Source organism: Macaca nemestrina, chromosome 9, assembly GCF_043159975.1.
Source record: "Macaca nemestrina isolate mMacNem1 chromosome 9, mMacNem.hap1, whole genome shotgun sequence".
Classification (NCBI taxonomy): Eukaryota; Metazoa; Chordata; class Mammalia; order Primates; family Cercopithecidae; genus Macaca; species Macaca nemestrina.
In genome coordinates this window covers 131,102,867-131,128,701 of record NC_092133.1, presented here as the reverse complement: position 1 = coordinate 131,128,701, position 25,835 = coordinate 131,102,867, and the positions used below count along the sequence as shown (strand labels likewise).

The 25,835-nt window shown below is 47.2% G+C and overlaps 1 protein-coding gene across 7 annotated transcripts in view; it reads left to right on the top strand.

Moving 5' to 3' along the window:
- Positions 1-25,835, top strand: part of LOC105490615 (calcium/calmodulin dependent protein kinase ID) — a 491,371-nt gene that overhangs the window by 404,539 nt on the left and 60,997 nt on the right. For all 7 annotated transcript variants that reach the window (XM_011756412.3, XM_011756418.3, XM_071070483.1 and 4 more), the window contains 2 exons: positions 11,400-11,538; positions 20,653-20,779. In XM_011756412.3, the coding sequence (XP_011754714.1) occupies positions 11,400-11,538; positions 20,653-20,779 (266 nt within the window). The remainder of the gene's footprint in view (positions 1-11,399; positions 11,539-20,652; positions 20,780-25,835) is intronic.

Here is a 25,835-nt window from a genome sequence, read left to right as displayed (position 1 = left end):
AGTCAAGAATTAATGAATGAATGATGAATGAAGTAGAAGTTGAGGGAGGATTGTCTCAGCAGCCAGTCAACTAAAGGAAGTAGGCAGGCCAGATGCCGTGGCTCACACCTGTAATCCCAACACTTTGGGAGTCCAAGGTGGGCAAATCACCTGAGGTCAGAAATTTGAGACCAGCCTGGCCAACATGACAAAATCCCGTCTCTACTAAAAATACAAAAGCTGGCTGGGCATGGTGGCACATGCCTGTAATTCCAGCTACTCAGGATGCTGAGGCTGGAGAATTGCCGGAGCCCGGGAAGTGGAGGTAGCAGTGAGTCGAGAGATCACGCCACTGCCTTCCATCCTGGGTGATGGAGTGAGACTCTGTCTCCTCCAATAAAATAAAATAAAGGAGGTAGGCTTCGGAAGGCTTCTGTCGTGAGCTTCATGCTGCATGCTTTGAGAATTTACATGGCTGCTTAAGGTCACTATACCCAGCTAGACCACACCCCACTCACTATGCAGTTTTGTGCAAAATATTTATTCATTTGTTTATTATTCTAGAGACAGAGTCTTGCTCTGTCACCCATGCTGGAGTGAGTGGCACGATCATAGTTCACTGCAGCCTCCAACTCCTACCTCAAATGATCCTTCCATCTCAGCCTCCCAAAGTGCTAGGATTATAGGAACACCACCCTGCTCAGCCATCATCTTTCTTTAGTCAGCAAATACTTGGTTCACTTATTCTCTGTGTAAGGACCATATCAGTCTCTGGGTAAATAGTGGTAAATGAGGCAGGCATGGCCCTGCCTTCCTGGAGTTCACAGTCTGGGATAGGGTGGGACAGGAGGAGCCTGACCCAAGTAACTCTGCTAACACCTAAGTATAACTGGTGTGTGCTATGCAGAAAGACAGGTGCTAAGAGTGAATGTATTGAGGGGTCTGATCTGATCTAGGGGTCAGGAAAGGCATCTCTGTACTAACGACCTTCAAGCTAGGACCTAAGCAATGAGTACGGGTAGAAAGACAAAAATGTGTGAGGGCTCTGCAGGTCCCAGCCTGAGCAGCCGGCACGGAGCCGGGGAGCCATGCAGTGGGCGGCTGGGGCCATGCACCTTTGTCAGTGCTACCGATAGAAAGTAAACCCAGAAGCCACTGAGACTTCACCAACAAAGGCAGTGAGTCAAGTTTTGCAAGGCTGAGCAATAGACAGGCAATCTTTGTTTCATCTTTGCTCTTTCAAAGGCATTGTTAGGTCTTTCTTGGATTATCTTTTTTTTTTTTTTTTTTTTTTTTTTTTTTTTTGAGATGAAGTCTTGCTCTGTCACCCAGGCTGGAGTGCGGTGGCACAATCTCGGCTGACCGCAATCGCCGCCTCCCAGGTTTTCAAGCGATTCTCCCACCTCAGCCTCCCGAGTAGCTGGGATTACAGGCACCCACCGTCATGCCTGGCTAACTTTTGTATTTTTGCAGAGACAGGTTTTCACCATATTGGCCAGTCTGGTCTCGAACTCGTGACTTCAGGTGATCTGTCCACCTCGGCCTTCCAGAGTGCTAGGATTACAGGCGTGAGCCACCGTGCTGGCCAGATTGTCTAAATGCATGTGCCTACCCACACTTGCGCTAGAGGAGTTTCAGTGAGATCCCCATTGGCTGAGAAACACTAGAACAAATGTAAATACTATAAATAATGTGTACACATGGACCTAGCATGTGGGAGACTCGGGAGGGTAGAAGGGGGACGAAGGATGAGAAATTACCTAATGGGGACAAGGCACACTCTTTGAGTGATGGTTACACTAAAAGTCAGACTTCACCACTACAGTATTTCCATGTAACAAGCTGCACTTGTCCCCCTTATATTTGTCCAAATAAAAAAATATATACACATACTAAACATACACATAATAAACTCCCATTAAAACTGAACAAAGGAATTAAAGGCATCTTTTAGGCTTGTCATAGAATCAGGGTCCTATCAATTTGTCTTCACATTCTGAATCTCTCGAGCATATGTAATTGCATAATTGTTCTCCATAAGTTTTTAGTAGAGTCACTGACCCAAGAGAGACCAGGATGTGCCTACAGCCACTGGCAGTTTCCTTCCCCGGGAGCCACTGGTCTTACGAACTGTCTGTAACCAAGTCATATTCCGAGGCCTATGACAGCCATCTCCTGTCTCTTCCACTTGTCATCTACTCAAGGAATATCAAATGACTTTAGTATCAAAAAAAGTATAATTGAAAAACAATTGGCCGGGCATGGTGGCTCACGCCTGTAATCCCAGCACTTTGGGAGGCTGAGGCGAGCAGATCGCAAGGTCAAGAGATCGAGATCATCCTGGCCAACATGGTGAAACCCCATCTCGACTAAAAATTAGCTGGGCGTGGTGGCGCGCGCCTATAGTCCCAGATACCTGGGAGACTGAGGCTGGAGAATCACTTGAACCTGGGAGGCGGAGGTTGCAGTGAGCAGAGGTCGCGCCATACCGCATGCCAAGTACAATCTTCCTAACTGGACTAATTGTAGAACGGCCAATATGTGACCATCAAAGAGCTAATTACAAAATATTTTCAAAAATTCATACATTCAAGAACATCTGTTAGTATAAAGCTCATGCTGGCTGTGTGCTACCAGAAGGTCACTAGCTGGGGCTATGCCATGTCAGTGACTGGTTTATTAACCTAGGACATTTCATGCTAGGTTGATAGCTCTGACCCTCATCTTACAAGTCCTCATTAAACTAAAAGGTTATAGAGAGATATCTAATTAATGCAGACATCACAATACTCAGCTGTGAGATTTTTTCCAAATACCATCCCACCTGTGTGGTCCTTGGGATCTTAGAACCGGCTGCTTCACCCTTCTCTCTGGAATGCTGTTCCCCGACCACACGTGGCTGCCTCGTTCGTGTCGTTCAGAGGAGCCGTTACTGAGTGCACTAAACAGTGACTGTACCAGCCGCCCACTAGACTGTTTCACCTCTCCACCCAGCATTTCTAACCCTCTGGCACTTTCAAATGTATCTATTTGTTCATTAATCTACTCATTTTCTTTCTCTCCCTCTCCTACTGGAATAGAAAAGTTGTATGTGTTGGCGATTCAACGTGAATAAATGTGGTTTACCCTCTTGGAATATAAAAAATTAAAATGACTTGTCATTAACTTATCATCTTTGGAATGTGAACAGGTGCTTTGAGTTAGATGGGATTAGCTATTTTCTGTTGAAATCTTGATCACGCTAATGATTTCTTGACAAATCCTTTAACTCTTTTTTTATAAGTAATGCAAAAGTAGAATTTCTTTATCAGTCTTGACAAGCAAGTCTCCCAAGGAAAATTAAAGTGTCTTTAGTGCTTTCTTATGCACTGTTTTGGTTTTGTTTGAGACTGAGTTTTGCTCTGTCGCCTAGGCTGGAATGCAGTGGCATGATCTGGGCTCACTGCAACCTCTGCTTCCCGGGTTCAAGTGATTCTCGTGCCTCAGCCTCCTGAGTAGGTGGGATTACAGGCAAACACCACCACACCCAGCTAATTTTTTTATGTTTTGTAGAGATGGGATTTCGCCATGTTGCCCAGGCTGGTCTCAAACTCCTGACCTCAGGTGATTCTCCCGCCTCGGCCTCCCAAAGTGCTGGGATTGCAGGTATGAGCCACCGCGCCCAGCCTGTGCACTGTTTTGGACATAACCACACTCTTCCTGGCCAGCTTTGAAGGGCGACCGGCTGGAAACTGAGAGGGTAGAGTTAGAAGCAGGTGATAGTAACAAGTCACTGAGGTCCCATCCAGGGCAATTCAAGCTTCTGCCTGGATGGCTAGAAAATCAGTGTCCACCACAGAGCTGGCCGATGTGGATGTGTTGTGTGGAGCAAACCTGAGAGAAGAAAACAGAGAGGAACACAGCAGGGAGCTTGTGACAGCAGCTGCAGACCTCTGTTGAAAGACAGTGGACATATCGAGGAACGGGCCCTTATTCCATGATGCCTCCACCCCAGACCCACTCCACAGATCATAACCCCTCTCGGTGGCATCTCTTTCGGAAATGGGAAACTTTAGGACACCAGCAGCTTAGCATTGACCGTCATCTGAGGCAGCACATCCAGCCTCCACTGCTTGAGTTTCAAAACTCTTCCTGACTCGACTTCATCCTCAACCAGTTGCGTTTTCTAGATACATCAGGCCTCTTCCCGTATCCGCTTCCTTCCTGCCTCTCATGCTCTTCTCCCTAACTCCTGTCTCTCTCAGCCTCCTCTTGCTTTGAGAATCAGCTGCAACGTCTGCAGTTCAACAAGTGCTCTGCTGGACTCCAGAGACACAAAGGTAGTGGAGACACCTCCTCCAGGAAACCTTTCCTCAGCCTTCAGTTTCTCCCTTCTGCCATGTCCAGCCCTGCATCCTGCTAGGGTCACAGGTGGCAAGTCATTTGTCACTGGTGTCTTGACTGTAAACTAGAGCAGCTTCTGTGGCTCCCCAGACAGAACAGTCCTGCACCTCAGGTGGCGGGGTTCTACTGTGTGTGCATTTAACCCTTCTCTCATGGCCTGTATTCTCCAAAAGAATGAGTTCTGGCTGCTTTCACTGGTTCCCCTTTTTCAGTATAATTCCATTTAATGGGCCTTGGCTGCCCTCTGGGCTTCTCTTCACTTAACTAAATACTGCTCCTCCTTTTTAGTTTTATTTCTTATTTTTTTGAGATGGAGTTTCGCTCTTGTTGCCCAGGCTGGAATGCAGTGGTATGATCTTGGCTCACCGCATCCTCCATCTCCCTGGTTCTAGTGATTCTCCTGCCTCAGCCTCCCGAGTAGCTGGGATTACAGGAGTGCGCCACCACACCTGGCTGGTTTTTGTATTTTTAGTAGAGATGGGGTTTCACCGTGTTGTCCAGGCTGGTCTTGAACTCCTGACCTCAGGTGATTCACCCACCTCAGCTGCCCAAAATGCTGGGATTACAGGTGTGAGCCACCATGCCCAGCCTGCTCCTCCTTTTAAGACAGCTCAGATCGCCCCCTCCTGCCTCTTCCCAGGGGTCCCTTCCGGGTGCTCTTTTGAAGTCTTCCAGAGCACCTTCACCACTCTGCCTCCCTCCACCGTCAAAGCCATTCACTCCCTGGTTTACTTGGCTGTGTGTGAGTGTGCCACACTGGACTATGCGCCTATTGGAAACAGAGACAGCATACTGTCTGGTTCTGAAAAGGATCATTCCGTGATGCGGTGAAGAAACAAAGCACAATAAGTAGCGAACATGGTGGGTGGGTTTCCCCCAATAAACCTGGAAAAAATGTATAAAGAGAATGTATATTCAAAGACACTTCACGTGAGTATGGAAGACCCTTTACGTTGCCTGGTGTATTTGTTTGGGCTAATGGAACAGAATACCACAGACTGGGTGGCTTAAACAACAGGCACGTATTTTCTCACAGTTCTGGAGGCTGGAAGTGTAAGATGAGGGTGTCAGCAGGGTTGATTTCTCTTGAGGCCTCTTTCCTTGGCTTGCAGACAGCTGTCTCCTTGCTGAGTCCTGACGTGGTCGTCCTTGTGTGCATGGAATTCCCAGTGTCTCTTCCTCTTTGTGTAAGGACACTGGTCCTATTGGATTAGGGCCCATCCATACGACCTCGTTAAACCTCAGTTACCTCTTCAAAGGCCCTATCTCCAAACACAGTCCAATTCTGAGGTGTACTGGGGGGTCAGAACTTCGCCATATGGATTTTAGGGGTACTCAGTTCAGTCCATAACACCCAGATATGAAGAAGGCAGAATGCCCAGAATCAGAGTGTAACCAAATACATGTGGTTAAATATAGCCAGTCTATTAGATGGAAAGGCGTGTGTTTGTATTTTGGAAACTTCTGAACAGATTGAGGCCTGGAAGATACTGTGAAATGGAATTCTAAGAATAAAGATTTTTAAAAATTATTAAAGTAGGATTTGTTGAAGGAAGAAAATATTGAGGGGAGAGTTGCATGAAATGAAACCTTAATCTCCCAGAAGTGGGTGAGGGAGTCCCCCCAGGAGCAGGGAGTGTGTGTGGGTGGGCACCAAACCTAATGAAGTTATGACGATTATAGGCAGCAGTGTGGGACGATGGACAGCTGCCTTTAGTGGAAAGAGGGAAATCTCAGGTTCAGCCAAGGTGGATCTTGATTGAGGAAAAGATCGAGAAGATGGAAACTAACTTTCTCCAAGCCAGGTTAAAAATGTAAATATCTGCCTTCTGGACCTTGGGGTTTCTCAGTTGAAAAATGCTTTGTTTGTTTGTAGCCTTTCTTCATCACGGCCTACAGATTTCAAGAGTATCTCCCTCTTAGGACTAAATATAAGGAAGAGAAATGCTGCTTAGAAAACACATTTATAACCAGCCTTGTTCTGGGGCCCATTGAGACCGCACAGCCCTTGCAGCGTGCCCCTGTGTCTTCTCCACTCCCCCGGCCTTGTCATAGGGCAGACTTTGTGAATTTCAAAGGTATTTTGAAGGTGAATTTCAAATATTTGATGTGCCACTACTTTCTATTACCCTAGCATCATGGCTAGTATTTCTCAGACTGCTCTCACAGCATTGTACTATTTGGCCTTCTTCATATTATTTTATTACGTCTCACTTCCATACTAGAGTAGAATGGATTGTTGGAGGCTGCTTCCAGCAGTAGCAGAAGTGCTCCCTTTTAATGAATGTGTGGTTGATACTGTTCGAAGACATAAAATACTTTAAATTACAATTAGCAGTAAATTGTAAGATAACAGGATATCTACCAAAATCAGATGGAGAAGTTTTGAATGCATGTAAACAACAGCATGGTTGGCCGAGGACTAACAAGGGATACATTGCATACTGACTCGATTAGACTGCATTGCAGTATACCACTGTGTCATCAGAGCTGAGTTTACTCGGTCCAGCAACTTCAAAATGATGTTATGTTTTTTGACAATTGCTTCTTAATTTGAAAGGATTTGGATCGTGTAAAATTTGGCAGACATACTGAAATTTTACTGAGATTATTATATCAAACGATTTCATATTTGCATATTTAAAATTTGCACACAATACAATAGCATTATACTGTCTTAGGCAAGGAAGATTAGAAACTGAACAACCCTGCTGGGCGCGGTGACTCAGCCTGTAATCCCAGCACTTTGGGAGGCTGAGGCGGGCGGATCACGAGGTCAGAAGATCGAGACCATCCTGGTTAACACGGTGAAACCCCATCTCTACTAAAAATAGAAAAAATTAGCTGGGCGTGGTGGCAGGCGCCTGTAGTCCCAGCTACTAGGGAGGCTGAGGCAGGAGAATGGTGTGAACCTGGGAGGCGGAGCTTGCAGTGAGCTGAGATCATGCCACTGCACTCCAGCCTGGGCAACAGAGCGAGACTCTGTCTCAAAAAAAAAAAAAAAAAAAGATAAAAAAAAAAGAAACTGAACAAAGCCAAGTTCAATGAAGAGGCAGGTTATTCTAAATAAACTTCAAAGTTGGAATTCAGAAGAGTAGAGAATTTTCGACTATCTCTTCTGTCTTCTGCTTCCTTAATCTTTGCCAGCCTGTTGACCTTTCCAGATCTGCATCCTATGAAGCTGAGCCTCTCTCCTAATAGGTATTATGCCATTGATTCACTGTATTTTTTTTTTTTTTTTTGAGACAGGGTCTTGGTCCTTCACCCAGACTGGAGCGCAGTGTTGCGATCATAGCTCACTGCAGTCTCAACCACCCTGGCCTCCCAAAGTGCTGGGATTACAGGCATGAGCTACTATGCCCGGCCTCATTTATTCATTTTAATGTATTGATATATTACTATGGTTCTACTCCTTTTCCCCAATCACCTGACCCCTGTCCCTTCTAACTTCATTCTGATGCTTTGCATGTTTTAATTGGAGAACTTCATTTCTGATGTGGAGCTTTCAAACATGCACACAGGAGGCTTGCCATAGAAGGTGTCTGACTCAAAAAAAATCTCACAGTCAATCAACTCAGCAACCAAACAGCCAACCTAAGCATGGTCTGCAAGCCTGAAAATGAGACGTGCAGCTTGCCATGTTGCCAAACTTATTTCCCCAGCAGTGATTCTGGGACAGTGTCTACCTCACAACTAGTTTTGTGAATAAGTCAGTGCTGGCTGCCACAACAAAATACCATAGAGATTGGGTTAAACAACAGAAATTTATTTTCTCACCGTTCTGGAGGCCGCAAGTCTAAGATCAAGGTGCTAGCATGGAAAGATTATAGCGAGGGCTCCATTCCTGCCTTGGAGGCAGCTGCCTTCTTGTGTCCTCACATGGTAAAGAGAGAGTTCTGGTCTCCTTCTTCTTACAGGGACACTGATCCCAGCATGGGGCCCCACCCTCTTTTTTTTTTTTGAGATGGAGTCTTGCTCTGTTGCCCAGGCTAGAATGCAATGGCATGATCTCAGCTCACTGCAACCTCTGCCTCCCAGTTCAAGCACTTCTCCTGCTTCAGCCTCAGGATTACCGGCATCTGCCATCATGCTCAGCTAATTTTTGTATTTTTGTAGAGATGGGTTTTCACCATGTTGGCCAGGCTGGTCTCGAACTCCTGACCTCAGGTGATCTGCCCTCCTCAGCCTCCCAAAGTGCTGGGATTACAGGTATGAGCCACTGTACCCGGCTGCATCCTTTTGACTTCATCTAAACCTAATCACCTCCCAAAGACCCCAGCTCCAAACGCCATCATCACATTGGGAATTAAGTCTTCAGTATATAAATTCTGGGGGACATAAACATTCAGTTCATAACAGTACCATAGGTGTTTGAAATGCAGGCTTAAGGAGAATTTTGAAAAGTACAAAGAGATTTGCAGATTGAAGATATTTTTATTAGTCATAAAAATATATGACAATATCATATTATCGTATTTCTTTATTGGCAGGATTCTAAACTTTCCCCTTGTGCCTCGGTTTCTAAGGAGACCAAATTCTTTCCAAGCAATGTTCAGAAAAATAGAGCCCTGGTGCAATTTGAAATGTAAGAAGCAGAATATTAAATGTGCAGAGCATTGAGACTCTGCAACAGTACATACTACCCTTTGATGCTTTGGTTTTCACTGCATTGCTGACCTATGGCACTGCTGTAAGACAGAAAATATATGCAGATATTTTTATTCAGTAGAATTTATCCATACCTTATATATCACATAATGGGGAAAAAGAGGACCTTGATAGAATGGGAAGCAAGACAGGTAGGTTTTGAGGAAGGCAGAGGGTCGGGCAAGGTTTGGATCATGGGGTCCTAAGGGCAGAAGGTGGTGGGAGCAGTGGAAGGGGTAAGCATTCTTGCCAGAGGTCCTCCAGCAGCTGCAGAGGAGAGGAGACAGTAGCGGGCAGAACGGTGAGAAGCGAGCCCTGGAGACAGCAGTTAGGGAGGCCGCTAATGGAGGGGGGCCTATGTGGAAGGGCACAATCGAAACAGAGCAGAAACAGACATCCCTCCTTCATAGCGAAAGCTGCTTCAATTGCCTCCCACTGGGCATGCTCTCTGGCATGTAATGGGCACCCAGGAAATGTTGAGTGAGTGGTTGAATAAATAATTAAGTGAATGCAGGCTGGGTGCAGTGGCGCATGCCTGTAATCCCAGCACTTGGGGAGGCCAAGGCGGGAGGATCTCTTCAGCCCAGGAGTTTGAGACCAGCCTGAGCAATGTGGTGAAACGCCGTCTCTACTAAAAATACAAAAATTAGCCGGGCGTGGTGGCGCATACCTGTGGTCCCAGCTCCTCAGGAAGCTGAGGTAGGTGGGAGGATCGCTTAAGCCCTGTAGGTCAAGGCTGCAGAGAGCTGTGAGCATGCCACTGCATTCCAGCCTGGGCTGCAGAATGAGACCCTGTCTCAGAAAAAAGAAGAAGAAGAAGTGAATGCCTCCAGGGCACCCAGACTCCCTTTGTCCCTAACAGCAGTCTACCTCTTGTGGTACTTTCTCGAGCTCTGCAAAGTTTCAAATGTTGAAACTTATTGGGGGAAGGTTCTGAGAAATGACAAGTGGAGAGAAGTTGGTGTCAGGAGGAATATCTTGGGCTTTTGGCTTACCTAAGCATGGATCATTTAGACAACATGGTTGTCAAAGTGTAGTTTCTCCCAGTCGTTTCCATTTCTTTTCACTCTTTGAATTGCTTTTTCATTTCTCCTGAGCACCTTTTCTTTCTTATCTAGATTGTCAGTTTGCCTTGGGAATGAAACAGTATCCGAGCGCAATGTTGCCTGCTATGACTCTAGGTAATGGAAGAGACTAGCACATAGGCCTTTCACAGCTGCAGTGGTTGTTTGTTTAGTTTTTTTAGAAGAAGGTTTCGGTGGATCAGTTATTGCACATAAATTGTTGTGCCTTGTGGAAAATGAATCCTATCTTTGTGTGTTTGTGTATGAGTGTGTGTTACCCTAGGGCTTGTCTTTTGTTGTATCTATGAAAGCTTTAAGGGTTGTTTTTTAAGCTGCTTTTTGATTTTAGTATTTCAAATCCGTCTCATCTTGTTTTTGAAAAATGTTTCTTTTTTTTTTTTCAGTAGTGTTAATAAATCCCTTGAAATTTATTTCCAAGATGGCTTACTGATTTGGAGAACACTAGTTGAGTTTGTATTCTAGCTCGTACACTTCGATTATTTTGTTGAACTCAGAGCAGCATAAAATATCAGAGCTGAAAGGTGCCAGAAAGGTTGCCTCCCCAGGGCTTCTTGACCCTTGCCAACCTAGTCCCATGTTGAAAAATGTTTAAAAACGTTAAATGTAATCTGAAATGCAAAGCAAATAAAAAGGATACAGCATCACTAAAATCAAAGCAAAGTGATGAAATACCGTGTTGATTTTTTGCCTGCTTTTTCGTAAATCAGAAGCGGCTTTGAGGTTCTGATCATTCCAAGGGCATGGTCCCACTCACTGCTGACATTGTTGACCAGATTCATCCCCTAATTTTACACATGAAAACATCAAGGTCCAGGGATTCAGGGAGTGTTCATAGCTCAGTATATTAGGAGCAGAACTTGGTCAAAAACCCAGACATCCCGTTGGCAGGCCAGTGTTTTGCCCTCAACACTCTCGGTCATTTAAGGATACTGTCTCATGCAAAGGACACATCTTATTCAGGGTCATCTGCCTGTATCTGAGGATGCTGGTATTCAGGAAGGGTTTTTTTAAAAAAACTTTTTACATCATCACAGCAGAACAGAGGCAAAGGCCTGGACAGACCCCAGGTGTGGCGGGTCCTTGGACCCTGTTTTTTAAAATTTCCTTTACGTTGTTCCAAACATTTGCACTGCTGTGACATGGAAACATTTCCTGGCTATAGCTTCTGAGGAATAGGGGGACAACATCTCAATCTGAAAATGGATTCATTTTTGCAATAAAGTTTGGGTCTTTTATTACATTGGAAGCTTTCCCTTCACAATTCAACAGATCCTCTCGAACTTCTAATATGTTCTTTTTTGCCAGGGTGTCTGGTGGCGAGCTGTTTGACCGGATAGTGGAGAAGGGGTTTTATACGGAGAAGGATGCCAGCACTCTGATCCGCCAAGTCTTGGACGCCGTGTACTATCTCCACAGAATGGGCATCGTCCACAGAGACCTCAAGGTGAGGCCACTGCTGAACAACGTCCCGCAGCCACTCTGCAGCCCGCGATGCACCCGTCCAAGAGGGCTGATGCCAGTGGGGTCCTGTGGCTGCTCTGATGTAGAGTGGGTGCAACAGATGGTGGGCGTTTGTGTACTTTCATTTGTCAGGGCCTTTGGGATCCAGACCCAGAAGTATCTTGAAAGAAGATGAAGATTCACATGGCTGGCCACTGTTCATGAGATTTTTACAACTATTATGTAGCCAAAGGGTTACAGGGAGGTGGGTTATATATTGCTTCAAGCCCATCTAAGAGATGATTTTGCTCAAGACATGTAGGCTGCAGAAACCCTTCTCTTGGTGCCGTTCCACAGTACCTTTGCCAATTCCAGTCCCATTTCAGCACAACACACCGTATAAAAGAGAGCAGTGGTCAGACACCGCGAGAGGAAAGTGAAAGGAAACAGAAGGTAAGCAGATATAGAAGAGGGAGAAGAGAAATAGAAGGGGAAAAGACAGGTTAAAAGAGCTATGACTGGCCAGGCGTGGTGGCCCATGCCTGTAATCCCAGCACTTTGGGAGGCCGAGGCAGGCAGATCACGAGGTCAAGAGATCGGGACCATCCTGGCCAACATGGTGAAACCCTGTCTCTACAAAAATACAATTAGCTGGGCGTGGTGGTGCATGCCAGTAGTCCCAGCTACTCGGGAGGCCGAGGCAGGAGAATCACTTGAACCTGGGAGGTGAAGGTTGCAGTGAGCCGAGATCGCGCTACTGCACTCCAGCCTGGGCGACAGAGCAAAACTCTGGCTCAAAATAAATAAATAATAAAAATAGTGTCCTGCAGGTTCTTTTCTTACAATTTCTTAATGAGGTTTTGGTATATTGACCCTTTATCCCTTGGCACAGAAGGATCTGGGCCTTATATGGGCATATATGCCCCTCCCTAGCAGGTCTATATAGACACTGAAGGACAGATGTCAAACATACGGTTCTGAAGGGTGAATGTCACACATGTGGTACCAAAGGTAGGTATCAGACATATTCACTTGAGAAACAGTGGAAAGCAGTGCAGTTGACCCAAAGCTGCAGTGTGGCGTGATTCTAGGATATTTACAGGTCCAGCCCCCAGAGCTTACTGCACCAGTCAAGACAAAAATTCCACCCCAGCACACATACCCACCACTCATTATAAACACGAAGATCCTATTATCTGGAAGCTGTGCTGTACGCAACTGTGGGAAATCAAAATCAGTTTAAAGAACCAGTCACAAACATTTGTATAAACAGAGTTTCCACACCTGGCCATTATCTGCTACTGGGAACCAAGGAATAAAGTGGTGTAGCTTTTTCTTTCATAAAGACTCAGTACCATGGTTTTTCTGCATGTTGTCATGTTCTATTGACCCAGTCAGTGTTTCCCAAATGTTCGCCCATATCAGAATTGTCCGGAGGGCTATGAAAATAGAGACTGCCGGGCCGGGCGCGGTGGCTCACGCCTGTAATCCCAGCACTTTGGGAGGCCGAGGCGGGCGGATCACAAGGTCAGGAGATCGAGACCACGGTGAAACCCCGTCTCTACTAAAAATACAAAAAAATTAGCCGGGCGCGGTTGTGGGCGCCTGTAGTCCCAGCTACTCGGGAGGCTGAGGCAGGAGAATGGCGTGAACCCGGGAGGCGGAGCTTGCAGTGAGCCGAGATGGCGCCACTGCACTCCAGCCTGGGCGACCGAGCGAGACTCCGTCTCAAAAAAAAAAAAAAAAAAAAAAAAAAAAAGAAAAGAAAATAGAGACTGCTGCCCCATCCCCAGTGGTCTGATTCCCCCCACTGGTAGGTCTCCAGTGGGGCCTGAAAAGTTGGGTTTCTAACAGGTCTGCCCGTGATGAGGATGCTGGTCTGGGAGCTGTTCTTGGAAAACCACTGGGCGAGGATATTTGGGAATCTTAGTGGATCCCTTTGAGTCTTCATCCTCTGCAGGCTTCTTGACATCTGAAATGGCTGTGGGCATGGTCAGCTCATGTTCAGGGCCTGGAGATACTTCAGAGGGCTAGGTAGGGGCTAGCTCAGCCGACCTGGCACCTCTGTGCCAGGCCTCCAGGCCTTCTCTGATCTCTTGTGCCCCCACAAATGCCAATTCTGTGCTTCGAGAACGCCAGAGGCAGCTCTCTCTGAACACGTTCGTGTGGTGACCACAGGGATGTGCGGTGATGGGCTAGCTGTCTGTACTTACTAGAAAAATAATTTCTAAGCAAATAAGGCACATCCAGGAGGGGCAATGTTTATCTCTCCCTTAGAAAGGCTGACTGGCTGTACGGGAGTTAATGTTTTTAGTTAACCCACGTAATGCTTTTGGAGAAGTACTTGCAGCTTCCATCCTGTGGAGCCTTGAGATCACTGGGCCTGTCGTTATGTAAAGAACACTGCAATTTAAGGACCTTTCTGTGATCACTTTTCAGAGGCACAAAGGAGTTTGAGCTATGAGGAGGAAGTTGAAATTGGACTACTAAATTTGCATAAACAGCTAAGAAAATTAAACTTAAAACCACCTATATAACCAAGCCCAGAGCAATAGAGAGAGGATGATCATGTTAATTTAAGCTTAGCGCAGCAATCGGAATACTGCCCCAGCCTACCTGCAGATGCAAATGTACCTTATAGAAAGCTATGTGATGTCTTGTTGCCCCAGGAAGCTATTAGAGACAGTTGCTCTTTTTGCAAAATGAAGTGACTGAGACTGGAAGTGCCTGCTCCTGCCTCAGTGGATTAGGATCGGGTTTCTCAGCCCCTGCACTTGGGCACTGTGGGATTTAGAACTGCATCCTTGGCTTCTGCTCATGGATACCAGTACCACGTCTGGAATTGTTAACAGCTACCAATGTCCCTAGGCATTGCCGGATATCCATCCCCTGGGGGACAAAATTGCCCCTAGTTGAGAATCACTGGAGTAGGAATGTGATTATGGATAACATTAACGTTACCAGAAGTGTGTTGATTCCGATCTTTTTAAAGCTTATTATGTAGATTACTATAAAGGGTTGGAGTTGATATTCCAACTCAGGTATTGGCCACCAGTTGTCTTTCTAAGATGCCATCATATGCAGAAAACTTAATTTTTGCTGTGAGTCCTGGACCTCTTTGGACACCAGGAGGAACTGTGATGCAATGTGGGCCAGACCCTCTCCCTGTGGCCACCACCCCTACAGCCCTCCTGCTGGGGACCGGGACCTCCCACCCAGATGATACCTGAGCCTGCCTCTCCCCCACAGTCTTCCCTCTTCCCCCACTCCCATCCCACAGGAAAAGCCCTGCTGTCCTTACTAAGTCTTGGGCCAATTAAAAGTATTGATCGTCTGCGCATGGGGGCCCACGCCTGTAATCCCAGCACTTTGGGAGGCCGAGGCAGGTGGATTGCCTGAGGTCAGGAGTTCAAGACCAGCCTGACCAAAATGCTGAAACCCCACCTCTACTAAAAATACAAAAATTAGTCGGGTGTGGTGGCGAGTGCCTGTAATCCCAGCTACTCAGGAGGCTGAGGCAGGAGAATCGCTTGAAGCGGGGAGGCAGAAGTTGCAGTGAGCCGAGATCGTGCCATTGCACTCCAGCCTGGGCAACAAGAGTGACGCTTCATCTCAAAAAGAAAAAAAAAAAAGTATTGATCTAAACTGTGAATGACCAGTTGATTTAACCCTCCTTGGGCGTAATTGGTCTTCAAAAGAGCATTTTATTGACCCAGATGAATCTTTTATAGGAGGGATGTGTGGATGCTCTGGGCCCTTTGGCCACCCCTTGCCTGGATTATGCCTTGTTTAGCAGTGTGAAATCACTTACTCTCCGCTCCTTATCACCTCCTGGACAAGGAAGATAAAAAGTCAGAAACAACAGCATTGTCCTCTCTCAGCACCCATGATTGGATCCTTATTGTTTAGTAAAGGATAATCCCTAAACATCCAGAGGAAACAGGAACCACATGGACTTTAAGATTCGAGCATTCCCACCCCTTTTCTAAGCGTGAGAGTATTCTTGTTTTAACTGATTGGCCACTTTACTTTCTTTTGAAACTCACTGGGGCCAGCGCGGTGGGCTCACGCATGTAGTCCCAATACTTTGGGAGGCCAAGGTGGATGGATCGCCTAAGGTTAGGAGTTTGAGACCAGGCTGGTCAACAGGATGAATCCCTGTCTCTACCAAAAATACAAAGTTAGCCGGCTGTGGTGGCACACGCCTGTGATCCCAGCTACTCGGGAGGCTGAGGCAGGAGAATTGCTTGAACCCAAGAGGTGGAGGTTGCAGTGAGCTGAGATTGCACCACTGCACTCCAGCCTGGGTGACAGAGCGAGACTCCATCTCAAAATAAATAAATAAAACCTCATTGGAAACATCCTTCAGTGCACAGTTGATTTTCTTCTAATTTCCTGCTTCATCCACAAACTTAATGTCACAGTGACTCTTAACTGCCATCCCTTTGTGTATTATTTGGGGTGAAGGATAATATTTATTCTTTAGGTTCTGTTAAAGAACAGAATTCTTTAGACGCTACTTGAAATGGTAAGGAAGGCTTTATTCGAGACCATTGCAATGTCATTGAGCTCAACTTGGAATACAGCAAGAGGAGCAGGGATTGATAGCCAAAGAAGAGAGGGGATGGGGTAGTGGTTGGGAAATTGGGGGATTTTTGCTAACCTGACCTGGCAGGATTCCTGCTAAAGGCAGGCTGAGGACTTAGACGTTGACAAAGGCCCCTTTGAGTCCTCTTTCTGACTAGGACCTGCTCTCTGGCTGTCCAGTAGGTCCAGTTTTCAGCAAGAATCCTGCTGAATCAGTTGAGCTGAAATCTTCCACCCTTGTTATCTCATCAGATCCCTAATGCCCCTGAAGTGGCCTCGTTGTTGGGGGTGATACCCGAGATTCATTCTCTCATGCCAAGGAAATCAAGGATGCAGACACACAAGGCATGAGCTTAAGAGCGGAAATTTAATAGGTGAAGGAAAGAGAAGAGCTCTGTCCTGCAGAGAGAGGGGTCCCAAGTGGGTTTCCAGTCTGCGGTGAAATGCAGGGGGTTTTATAGCTGAGCTTGAGGAGGTGGTGTCTGACTTACATAGGGCACAAAAGATTGGTTGGACCAGGTGTGCCATTTGTATAGAACACAAAAAACTAGTTAGGGCTAGGTGTGCCATTTCCATAGGGCATGAAAGCTGGCCGCCCCCACCCTAGTCTTTTTTTTTTTTTTTTTTTTGAGACGGAGTTTTGCTCTTGTTGCCCAGGCTGGAGTGCAATGGCGTGATCTCGGCTCACCACAACCTCGGCCTCCCAGGTTCAAGTGATTCTCCTGCCTCAGCCTCCCTAGTTGCTGGGATTACAGGCATGTGCCACCACGCCCAGCTAATTTTGTTTTTAGTAGAAATGGGGTTTCTCCATGTAGGCCAGGCTGGTCTCAAACTCCCGACCTCAGGTGATCCACCCGCCTTGGCCTCCGAAAGTGCTGGGAATAAAGGTGTGAGCCACCATGCCCAGTCATCCCCACCCTAATCTTTTATGATGCAGATGGGTTCTCTGCCTGGCCAGCCCCATGTTGCCTGTTTCTTTTGTTTGTTTGTTTGTTTTGAGTGTTGCCTCTGTCCCCAGGCTGGAGTGCAGTGGCGTACACGTGGCTGACAAAGAAAAGGGAAGATGGAGCCTCCATGTTGGACATGCCTGGCCCCCAGGTGGCCCTTTTCTATTGGCACAGCTGCCACATTTCACCGGTGAAAGCTTCCAGCTTGCCTGTTTATGTTTGCAGCTTGATTTTTCAGGCTGTTCTTTGTTAGAAAAAAAATAATAATAATTTATAGGGCTGCTTTTTGTTAGAAGGGAAGCCTTGCTGAGGACTCTTTTTTTTTTTTTTTTTTTTGAGACAGAGCCTTGCTGGAGTGCAGTGGCGCGATCTCAGCTCACTGCAAGCTCCGCCTCCAGGGTTCACGCTATTCTCCAGCCTCAGCCTCCCGAGTAGCTGGGACTACAGGCACCGGCCACCTCGCCCGGCTAGTGTTTTGTATTTTTTAGTAGAGACGGGGTTTCACTGGGTTAGCCAGGAGCCGAGAACTCTTTTACCCTCACTATCTGCCTAAATTTCTTTCTAGCTCCTGTATCACCCCAATCTCAATAGCGAATCACCCTGGCCTGGAGTCCTGTCAGTGGGGGTGGGGTGAGTGAAGAACTTGATCAGATACCCGTCGTGGGGGATTCTCCGACCTAGGAGACTCTCGCTAAGAGAGGGCTGTGCAGGCCTGGCAGGGGCAGGATAGACAAGGCTTAAGGTCAAGGCCGAGGAAAGCAAGGGACTCAGAGGAGCCTGCCTCAAGTTTGGTCAAGGAGGGAGCCTTGGTGAGTTCTGAAAATTTCTTCACTGCCATGGTGACATATCAGAATGCTGCTTGTGGAGCTCGAAATCCAGAGCCCTGGGCCCCATCTCAGCCCCACTGAAGGGCAAGATCTCCGGCCAGTGAATACCCTCACAGGTGCCTCTGCCACAGAGCAGGCCGAGAACCACTTTTCTAAACAAGTCTGGTCACTCTTGTGAACCCACAAATATCCGAGACAGGCCTCAGTCAATTTATTTATTTTTTAAATTTATTTTTGAGACAGCGTTTTGCTCTTTTTGCCCAGGCTGGAGTGCAATGGTGAAATATCGGCTCACTGCAACCTGCGCCTCCCAGGTTCAAGTGATTCTCCTGCCTCAGCCTCCTAAGTAGCTGGGATTACAGGCGCCTGCCACCATGCCTGGGTAATTTTGTATTTTTAGTAGTGATGAGGTTTCACCATGTTGGCCAGGCTGGTCTCCTGACCTCAGGTGATCCACTCGCCTCAGTCTCCCAAAGTGCTGGGATTACAGACATGAGCCACTGTGCCCGGCCAGGTCTCAGTCAATTTAGAAAGTTTATTTTGCCAAGTTTAAGGATGTGCCCCTGACACAGCCTCAGGAGGTCCTGATGACATGTGCCCAAGGTGGTCAGGGCACAGCTTGGTTTTATACATTGTAGGGAGACACAAGATAGCAATCAATATGTGTACGATGTACATTGGCTCGGTCAAGACATCAATCAATATGTGTAAGATGTACATTGGCTAGGTCTGAAAAGGCGGGACAACTCAAAGCAGAAGCTTCCAGGTCTTAGGTAGATAAGAGACAAAGGGTTGGTTTCTTTTGAGTCTCTGATCAGCTCTTCACTGAATACATCATTTACAGGAATAGTCACTCACACATTAGTCTGGCTCAGTGAAACAATAGGGCAGAGGAAGCAATCAGGTATGCTTTTGTCTACCTTGAGGAGAGGGAGGACTTTGAGTGAGTGAGTGAGTTAGTTATTTTGAGACGAAGTTTCACTCTCATTGTCCAGGCTGGAGTGCAATGGCGCAATCTTGGCTCACTGCAACCTCCGCCTCCTGGGTTCAAGCAATTCTCCTGCCTCAGCCTCCCAGGTAGCCGGGATTACAGGCATGTGCCACCACACCCGGCTAATTTTTGTATTTTTAGTAGAGATGGGGTTTCGCCATGTTGGTCAGGCTGGTCTTGAACTCCTGACCTCAGGTGATCCGCCTGCCTCGGCCTCCCAAAGTGCTTGGATTACAGGTGTGAACCACCATGCCTGGCCATACTTTGAGTTTCGTCTGTCTTTTGCCCACAAGGAATTTCCTTATCGGCGAATCGTGAGGGAGGAATGTGGCATTTTATCTTTGTAGTTTCGTTATTTAGAAATAAAATGGGAGGCAGGTTTGCGTAGTTCCCAGCTTGACTTTTCCCTCTGGCTTAGTGATTTTGGGGTCCTGAGATTTATTTTCCTTTCACACTCTACATAAGAATAGTTTCTAAAGTCCAACCCTTAGGAACCCAAGATTCACCACAAACCCCTGAGAGAGAGAATGTGGCTCGCCACTGGGACTGGGGAGGAGAGCTGGATGGGAAGTGCTGTGGGGAAATGCCTTTCCCACGTCAGATTCTTCATGCTGCGCTCCGTTTAAGGTTTGGTGTAAATGACGGAAACGATTCCTCATTCACTGGGTGAGGATTATCCTGAAGGGTGGACTTTCCCGGACAGCAGCAGAAATGACAGTCCTTGACATTGTGTCCCCCAGTGATAAATCGTCACCGTGATGATGGATCCAGGAGTCATCAAGTCCAGCAACTCTTGAGGAAAAAAAAAAAAAAATGCAGGCTCCTCTCTGTGTTCAAGGTCCACCCAGCAGTGCAGGGACAAGCTCCCAGGCTGTAGCTTCTCAGCATCCATAAGCCCCACCTCCCTTCCTTGCTAGGAACAATGAGATTCCCGAGTTCTGCATAAAACACTATGCAAATGATACTTCATTGGCTCCCATGCCAACCCCAGGACTGCCACTCTCAGCCCCTCCTGTATGTTGCAGAACTGGAGTGAAGACGGGAACACGGGGGCCATAAGAAATGGAAGAAGGCCTTTGCTGTGCATTCCTGCTGCCCGAGCACTGTTCAGAGGAGCAGACAAAGGATGAAATCAACTCATGCTTCACAGAAAGGCGAACAGAAGTGCGAACCCCTTAAGGGTACACGGCTGGAGAGTGCTACATCTTCAATTCCAGATTCATTTATTCCAGGATGGCATCCCTCTGCTTCCCTGGCAGAGGAACGAGCAGGGCTCAGCTGGCCTTCGTGAAGGGCGCAGTGCAGTACATCTCCCAGAACTGCAGAGCACCAGGGCATGTTACTGAGGGCAGAAACAGAGACCCTTGGACTCAAGAAAAATCACTCTATAAAAAGGAGCAGAGAGGCACCTGCAAGAGTGATTTCATTTCCTGGAATCTCCCTTCCCTAACCCCAGCCCTGAATCCACAAGTCTGCACAGCAGTCAGCTTTCTCGATTGTCTCAGAATATGGTGAGCTTTTTTAAAGTAGACAAAATATGAGTAAAGGACAGAGACTAACGTAGATTGAAAGCCTGTCTGTGCCAGCCACTGTGCCGGGCTCTCTGCACTGTTTCTATTGTCCGCTGCTTTAGCTGATGCATCTACTATGTCCGAAGGTCAAGGACATCCTGACGTTGCGAATAGCTTTTGCAGTTGAATGGGTCTTCCACAATTAACCCAGCTTTACATGTAGTTTGTAATGTTTTTTTCTTATTTTCGTTGTAGCCTGAAAATCTCTTATACTACAGTCAAGATGAGGAGTCCAAAATCATGATCAGTGACTTTGGATTGTCAAAAATGGAGGGCAAAGGAGACGTGATGTCCACTGCCTGTGGAACTCCAGGCTATGTTGGTAAGGACAGTGCGTGTGCACACATGTGCCCGTGTGTGTGTGATGTTCTCATGTGTGGTGTCACCATGTGTCAACTCATCAGTTGTCTGAAGCATATGAGCTTGGCATGTAATCACAGCTGCCTTCACTTCCCTTGGGGGAAAGAATAAAAAGATTGAGGAACACTGGAATGAGTAATTCATAGCAGGGAAGTGACTTCCCCTGAAAACTTTTGCTCAGTTGGGTAGAAATCACATTTGATTTGGTTGTGGGCCTGATGGGAGGCTGGTAGTTAATTTGGATGAATCCCAGATTCCATTTCCAGAGATCCTGCATGCATCTGTTTCTGAGTGATTTACAGTGAGACACTGAGATAACAGTAAGTTGCACACACAAGAAAACATTCCAATTGCTGAGATAGGAACATTGATGGAGGAACCTGGTTCAGACCTTGACCAAGTCACTCTCATCTATCAGTCAACCCTGATCTGTACTGTGATGCTAGGCGTTCAAGTTTTTCCCTAAATCCCAACCCCCAGTTCTTTGTACTAAACATCCAAAATGCAGAGAAGACTACTGACAGATCTGAACACTTGGATTCTGATGTTCATCTTTTGACTTCTGGGGTCCTGGAGAAACGCCATTAGAATACTTGTGACTGTTCTGCGACCTTCACCGACATCAGTGTATTCATTCATTCATTCATTCATTCATTCAGCAAATGTATGTAAAGTTGCTACTATGTACCTGATGCTGTACCAGGCACCGGGGTTAAGGCAATGAATGACACAGACATGGTGCCTGCCCTCATGGAGCTTACGTTTTAGTTGGATCAAATAAGCAAACAGGGCCATTTCAGATCATAAGTGCTATGAAGAAACTAAACCTGGGGGCCTGCCAAGGAGTGACAAGGAATCAGGACTGGGCTGAGAGGACAGGGAGGAGACTTGGGCCTTGGTCTCAGTGGCAAGAAGAAGCCAGCCATGTGGGAGTTACAGGATAGCATCCCAGGAAGAGTAACCAGTTTGTGTGAAAGCCCAAAGGCTGGGAGAGGGTACGAGCTAGGGACGTCTGAGAGCAAGAAAAAAGATGAGGTTGGAAAAGAGTTATGGAAAATGGAGTCTGAGGCGGAATTTTTTTTTTTTTTTTTTTTTTTGAGGCGGGGTGTGGTAGGGTACTGAATCTAGCTCTGTCGCAAGGTTGGAGTGCATTGGCGCAATGTCAACTCACTGCAACCTCCGCTTCCTGGGTTCAAGTGAGTCTCCTGCCTCAGCCTCCCGAGTAGCTGGGATTACAGGCACCTGCCACCATGTCCGGCTAATTTTTGTATTTTTAGTAGAGACAGGGTTTTGCCATGTTGGCCAGGCTGGTCTCAAACTCCTGGACCTCAGGTGATCCACCCGCCTCAGCCTCCCAAAGTGCTGGGATTACAGGCATGAGCCACCGCGCCCGACTGAAGCTAAGTTCTTGTCATGCAAAGTGTGGTGACCTTTCTTTGTGAGAACAGCTGGTGAACCCACCTGAGAGAGGAGGTATGTTATGTGACCAGCATCATCCCTGTGGGTCTTTGGGGACATCCACAGAACCTTCCCAGGCAGGCCGAGGAGAGTTGGCCTGAAACTAAAGGGGTTACAAGGGGCATTGTGGGAAACTCCAGATGACCTTGGGACCACTTTGTGGCTTTTCAAGTTCTTGCATATAATTACAGAGCCATGTGAAGCTCGAGTGTCATAGCTGTTCATTTTCAGAGTAACTCAGAGGAGGAAAGACACGAGCAGGCTAAGCCGGCTAGAGAACAAAATAAGGGGAAGGGAAAAAAGCAGCAGGGTTTAGAAGCAGGGAGATGCAGGTGGTGGAAATGTGGCTGGGGAGGAGCTGTGTGGATACTGTTGCAGGGGGGCTCAATTCCCTGGATCGTGTGTATGCAGAAGGCACAGAAGAGGCTGCTCTGCTCGTTTTTGAAAGGTCCAGTGCATGGCCGGGTGCAGTGGCTCACACCTGTAATCCCAGCACTTTGGGAGGCCAAGGCGGGTGGGTCAGTTGAGTCCAGGAATTCAAGATCAGTCTGGCCAACATGGCAAAACCCCATCTCTACTAAAAATACAAAAATTAGCCGTGCGTGATGGCGCACACCTGTAGTCCCAGCTACCTGGGAGGCTGAGGCAAGAGAATTGCTTGAACCTGGGGGGCGGAAGTTGCAGTGGGGCTGAGATTGTGCCACTGCACTCCAGCCTGGGTGACAGAGCGAGACCCTGTCTCAAAAAACAAACAAACAAACAAACAAAAGCCAGTGCAGGCTTTGATAGAGATTAACAGCATGGTCAGCAATCGTCTCTTTTAGGATAGTGTGATAATGGTTGCAGGAATAGCCTGGTCCCTGGCGGGGGGACATGTGCCTGGGGTGGCAGCGGGAGGAAAGAGTGTGTGTGGAATACGCATGGAATTTCTCCAGCTCAGTCTGAGCCATCAGGGAAGCCGTGAATCCATGAGGCGAGACAAGCTGAGTGGGGGAGCCTGTTCCAACTACCCGGAATCCCAGACATTAGAAAATGAAAAGGTCTGTTAGGTCTTGGTGCTGGTCCTCTTTTCAGCTGTCTCCCCTGGTGAGAAGGTGCTGTTACTGTGACCTGCCCAGCTGTTCCGTTCAGGAAGTTGACTCTTGGACTGTGATTTAAATGCTCTGACAACCAGTGAAGGCCCCTAGCTACGTATGCATCACGTGCTTCTCATGTTTGGCTGGAAAACTCCAGCACTTTCTAAATTGAGTTTTACTTCTCTGTGTTTTGGCAAAGCCCACGGAATGGCAGTTTTTCTGGTTTCTAAGTGGCTGCCGTCTGCGGGGTCTCGGTCTGTTGATTGCTGTGTCTGGCGCTGATGAGTCAGGAATGGTGTTGAGAAGAGTCTGTTGCTCTTGCTACTCTAAATGACAGCCAGTGGGAGCCATTGGCTATTGATGTTGTGAGATACCAGGTTGTCCTGGAGGAGGCTGGGGGAGAGGAGGACTGTAGCAGTGGCGCTCTTCTGTTGGTTTGTGTTGACTGAGCACTGAAACTCCACCAAGAGAGCGCCTCTGGAGTGAGTCTTGTGGAGGGGACACAACTTCAGAGGAGGGAAGGGGCTGCTTTGAAGAGCTTGTGTCTAGAGGACATCCCTTAGGCAGTTACCAGCTGAACTTGGGCTGTTTCCTCCCTTGTCTGTGTGGCAAGCTCCTATTCAGCTGCCAAATCCCAATTTAAATGTTACCTCCTTTGACTGCTTTCATATCACCTTGTTCTGTCTTTTGACATCCTGGTTCTTTCTATGACCCTTTTCTCGTCATGGTCTGATCACATTCGCATTAGGGTTCGTATCAATCTGTGTCTCTCATTTCACTGTGAGTCTCATTAAATGTTTGTGCAGACACTACTGCATTTAGTAAAAACACACAGCTCATGAATCTTAGCCATGTTTTCTTTCTCTCTTCCCGTGCCATTCACTCAGTATGCATTTATTGAGTTCCTGCTGTGTACTGTGTGCAGTCATCCCTTGGTATCCACGGGGGCTGGGTTCCAAGATACTCCACGCCCTGCAGATACCAGCATCCTCAGATGGTCGAGTTCCTCATATGAAATGGCATAGTGTTGGCATATAACCTAGGCGTGGCCTCTCTGTACTGTCATCGCGAGATTACTTATAATACCTGATGCAGATACGTATTGTTTTCATTTGTATTACCTTTATTATTTTTTCAAATATTTTTGATCTGTGGATCCACACATTTTGAATCCATGGATACGAGGGCCAAGTGGACAGTGTTTGGTCTGAGAATACAAATATGGGCTGGGCGCGGTGGCTCATGCCTGTAATCCCAGCTCCTTGGGAGGCCACGGCAGGCTGATCACCTGAGGTCAGGAGTTCCAGACCAGCCTGGCCAATATGGTGAAACCCCGTCTCTACTAAAAATACAAAAAATTAGCCAGGCAAGGTGGCGGGCACCTGTAATCCCAGCTACTCAGGAGGCTGAGGCAGGAGAATCGCTTAAACCTGGGAGGCAGAGGTTGCAGTGAGCTGAGATTGCGCCATTGCACTCCAGTGTGGGCAACAGAGCGAGACTCCATCTCAAAAAAAAAAAAAGAGAGAGAGAGAGAATACAAATGTGAATAAGGTACAAACTCTGACCTCAAAACATTCAGCAGTATTGTGAGAGAGAAAGCAAACAGGTCAGCTTAATGTATGCTCAGGTCAGCATAATGTATGCTCAGGGCTACATCATTCAGCCCTTCAAGAATTATTTATTTATTGTCTACCTTCTGTTCTGGGCACTGGGTGGGTACCTCAATAGAAATAGAAGAAACAAAGATAAAAATTCCCTCCCTAGTGGCACTTACATCTGAGTGGGAGAGACACGGGATATAAAGCAAATATTGATAGCTAAGTTCATTCATGTGTTAGGTGGCCTTAGTACTATGGAGAAAAGTGAAGCAGAAAAGATGATAAGAAGTGCGTGTGTTCAGAGGGTGGTGGCAATTTTAACTACAGTGTGCAGGCAGCCCTCACTAAGAGGGTGGCCGTGGGTAAAGATTTGATAGGAGCGAGAGAACTGACCATACAAGTATCTGGAGGGCATTCCAGGCGCAGTGCGGAGGCCTGAAGGCAGGAGAATGTGGGCAAGCGGCAGGGAGCAGAGGGAGCAGGAAGGAGAGGAGTAGGAGAGGCAGTCGGAGAAGTCCTGAGCAGGGGTATGTGGACCAGGACTTGGAAATCGTTGTATAGACCTTAGCTTTTACTTGGTGATAGGATGCCGTCCAGAGGCTTCTGTGCTAAGGCAGTGACACACTGTTTTTAACAGGATCCCTCTAGGACAGGGGTTCCTAACCCCTGGGCCTTGGACCGATACTGATTCAGGGCCTGTTAGGAGCCGAGCTGCACAGCAGGAAGTGAGAGTCTGGCTGGCGAGCATTCCTGCCTGAGCTCCACCTCCTATCAGATCAGCGGCAGTAGCTTCTCGTAGGAGCTCGAACCCTATTGTCAGCTGGGCCTGCAAGGGATCTAGGTTGCGCACTCGTTTTGAGAGCTCTAATGCCTGATGATCTGAGGT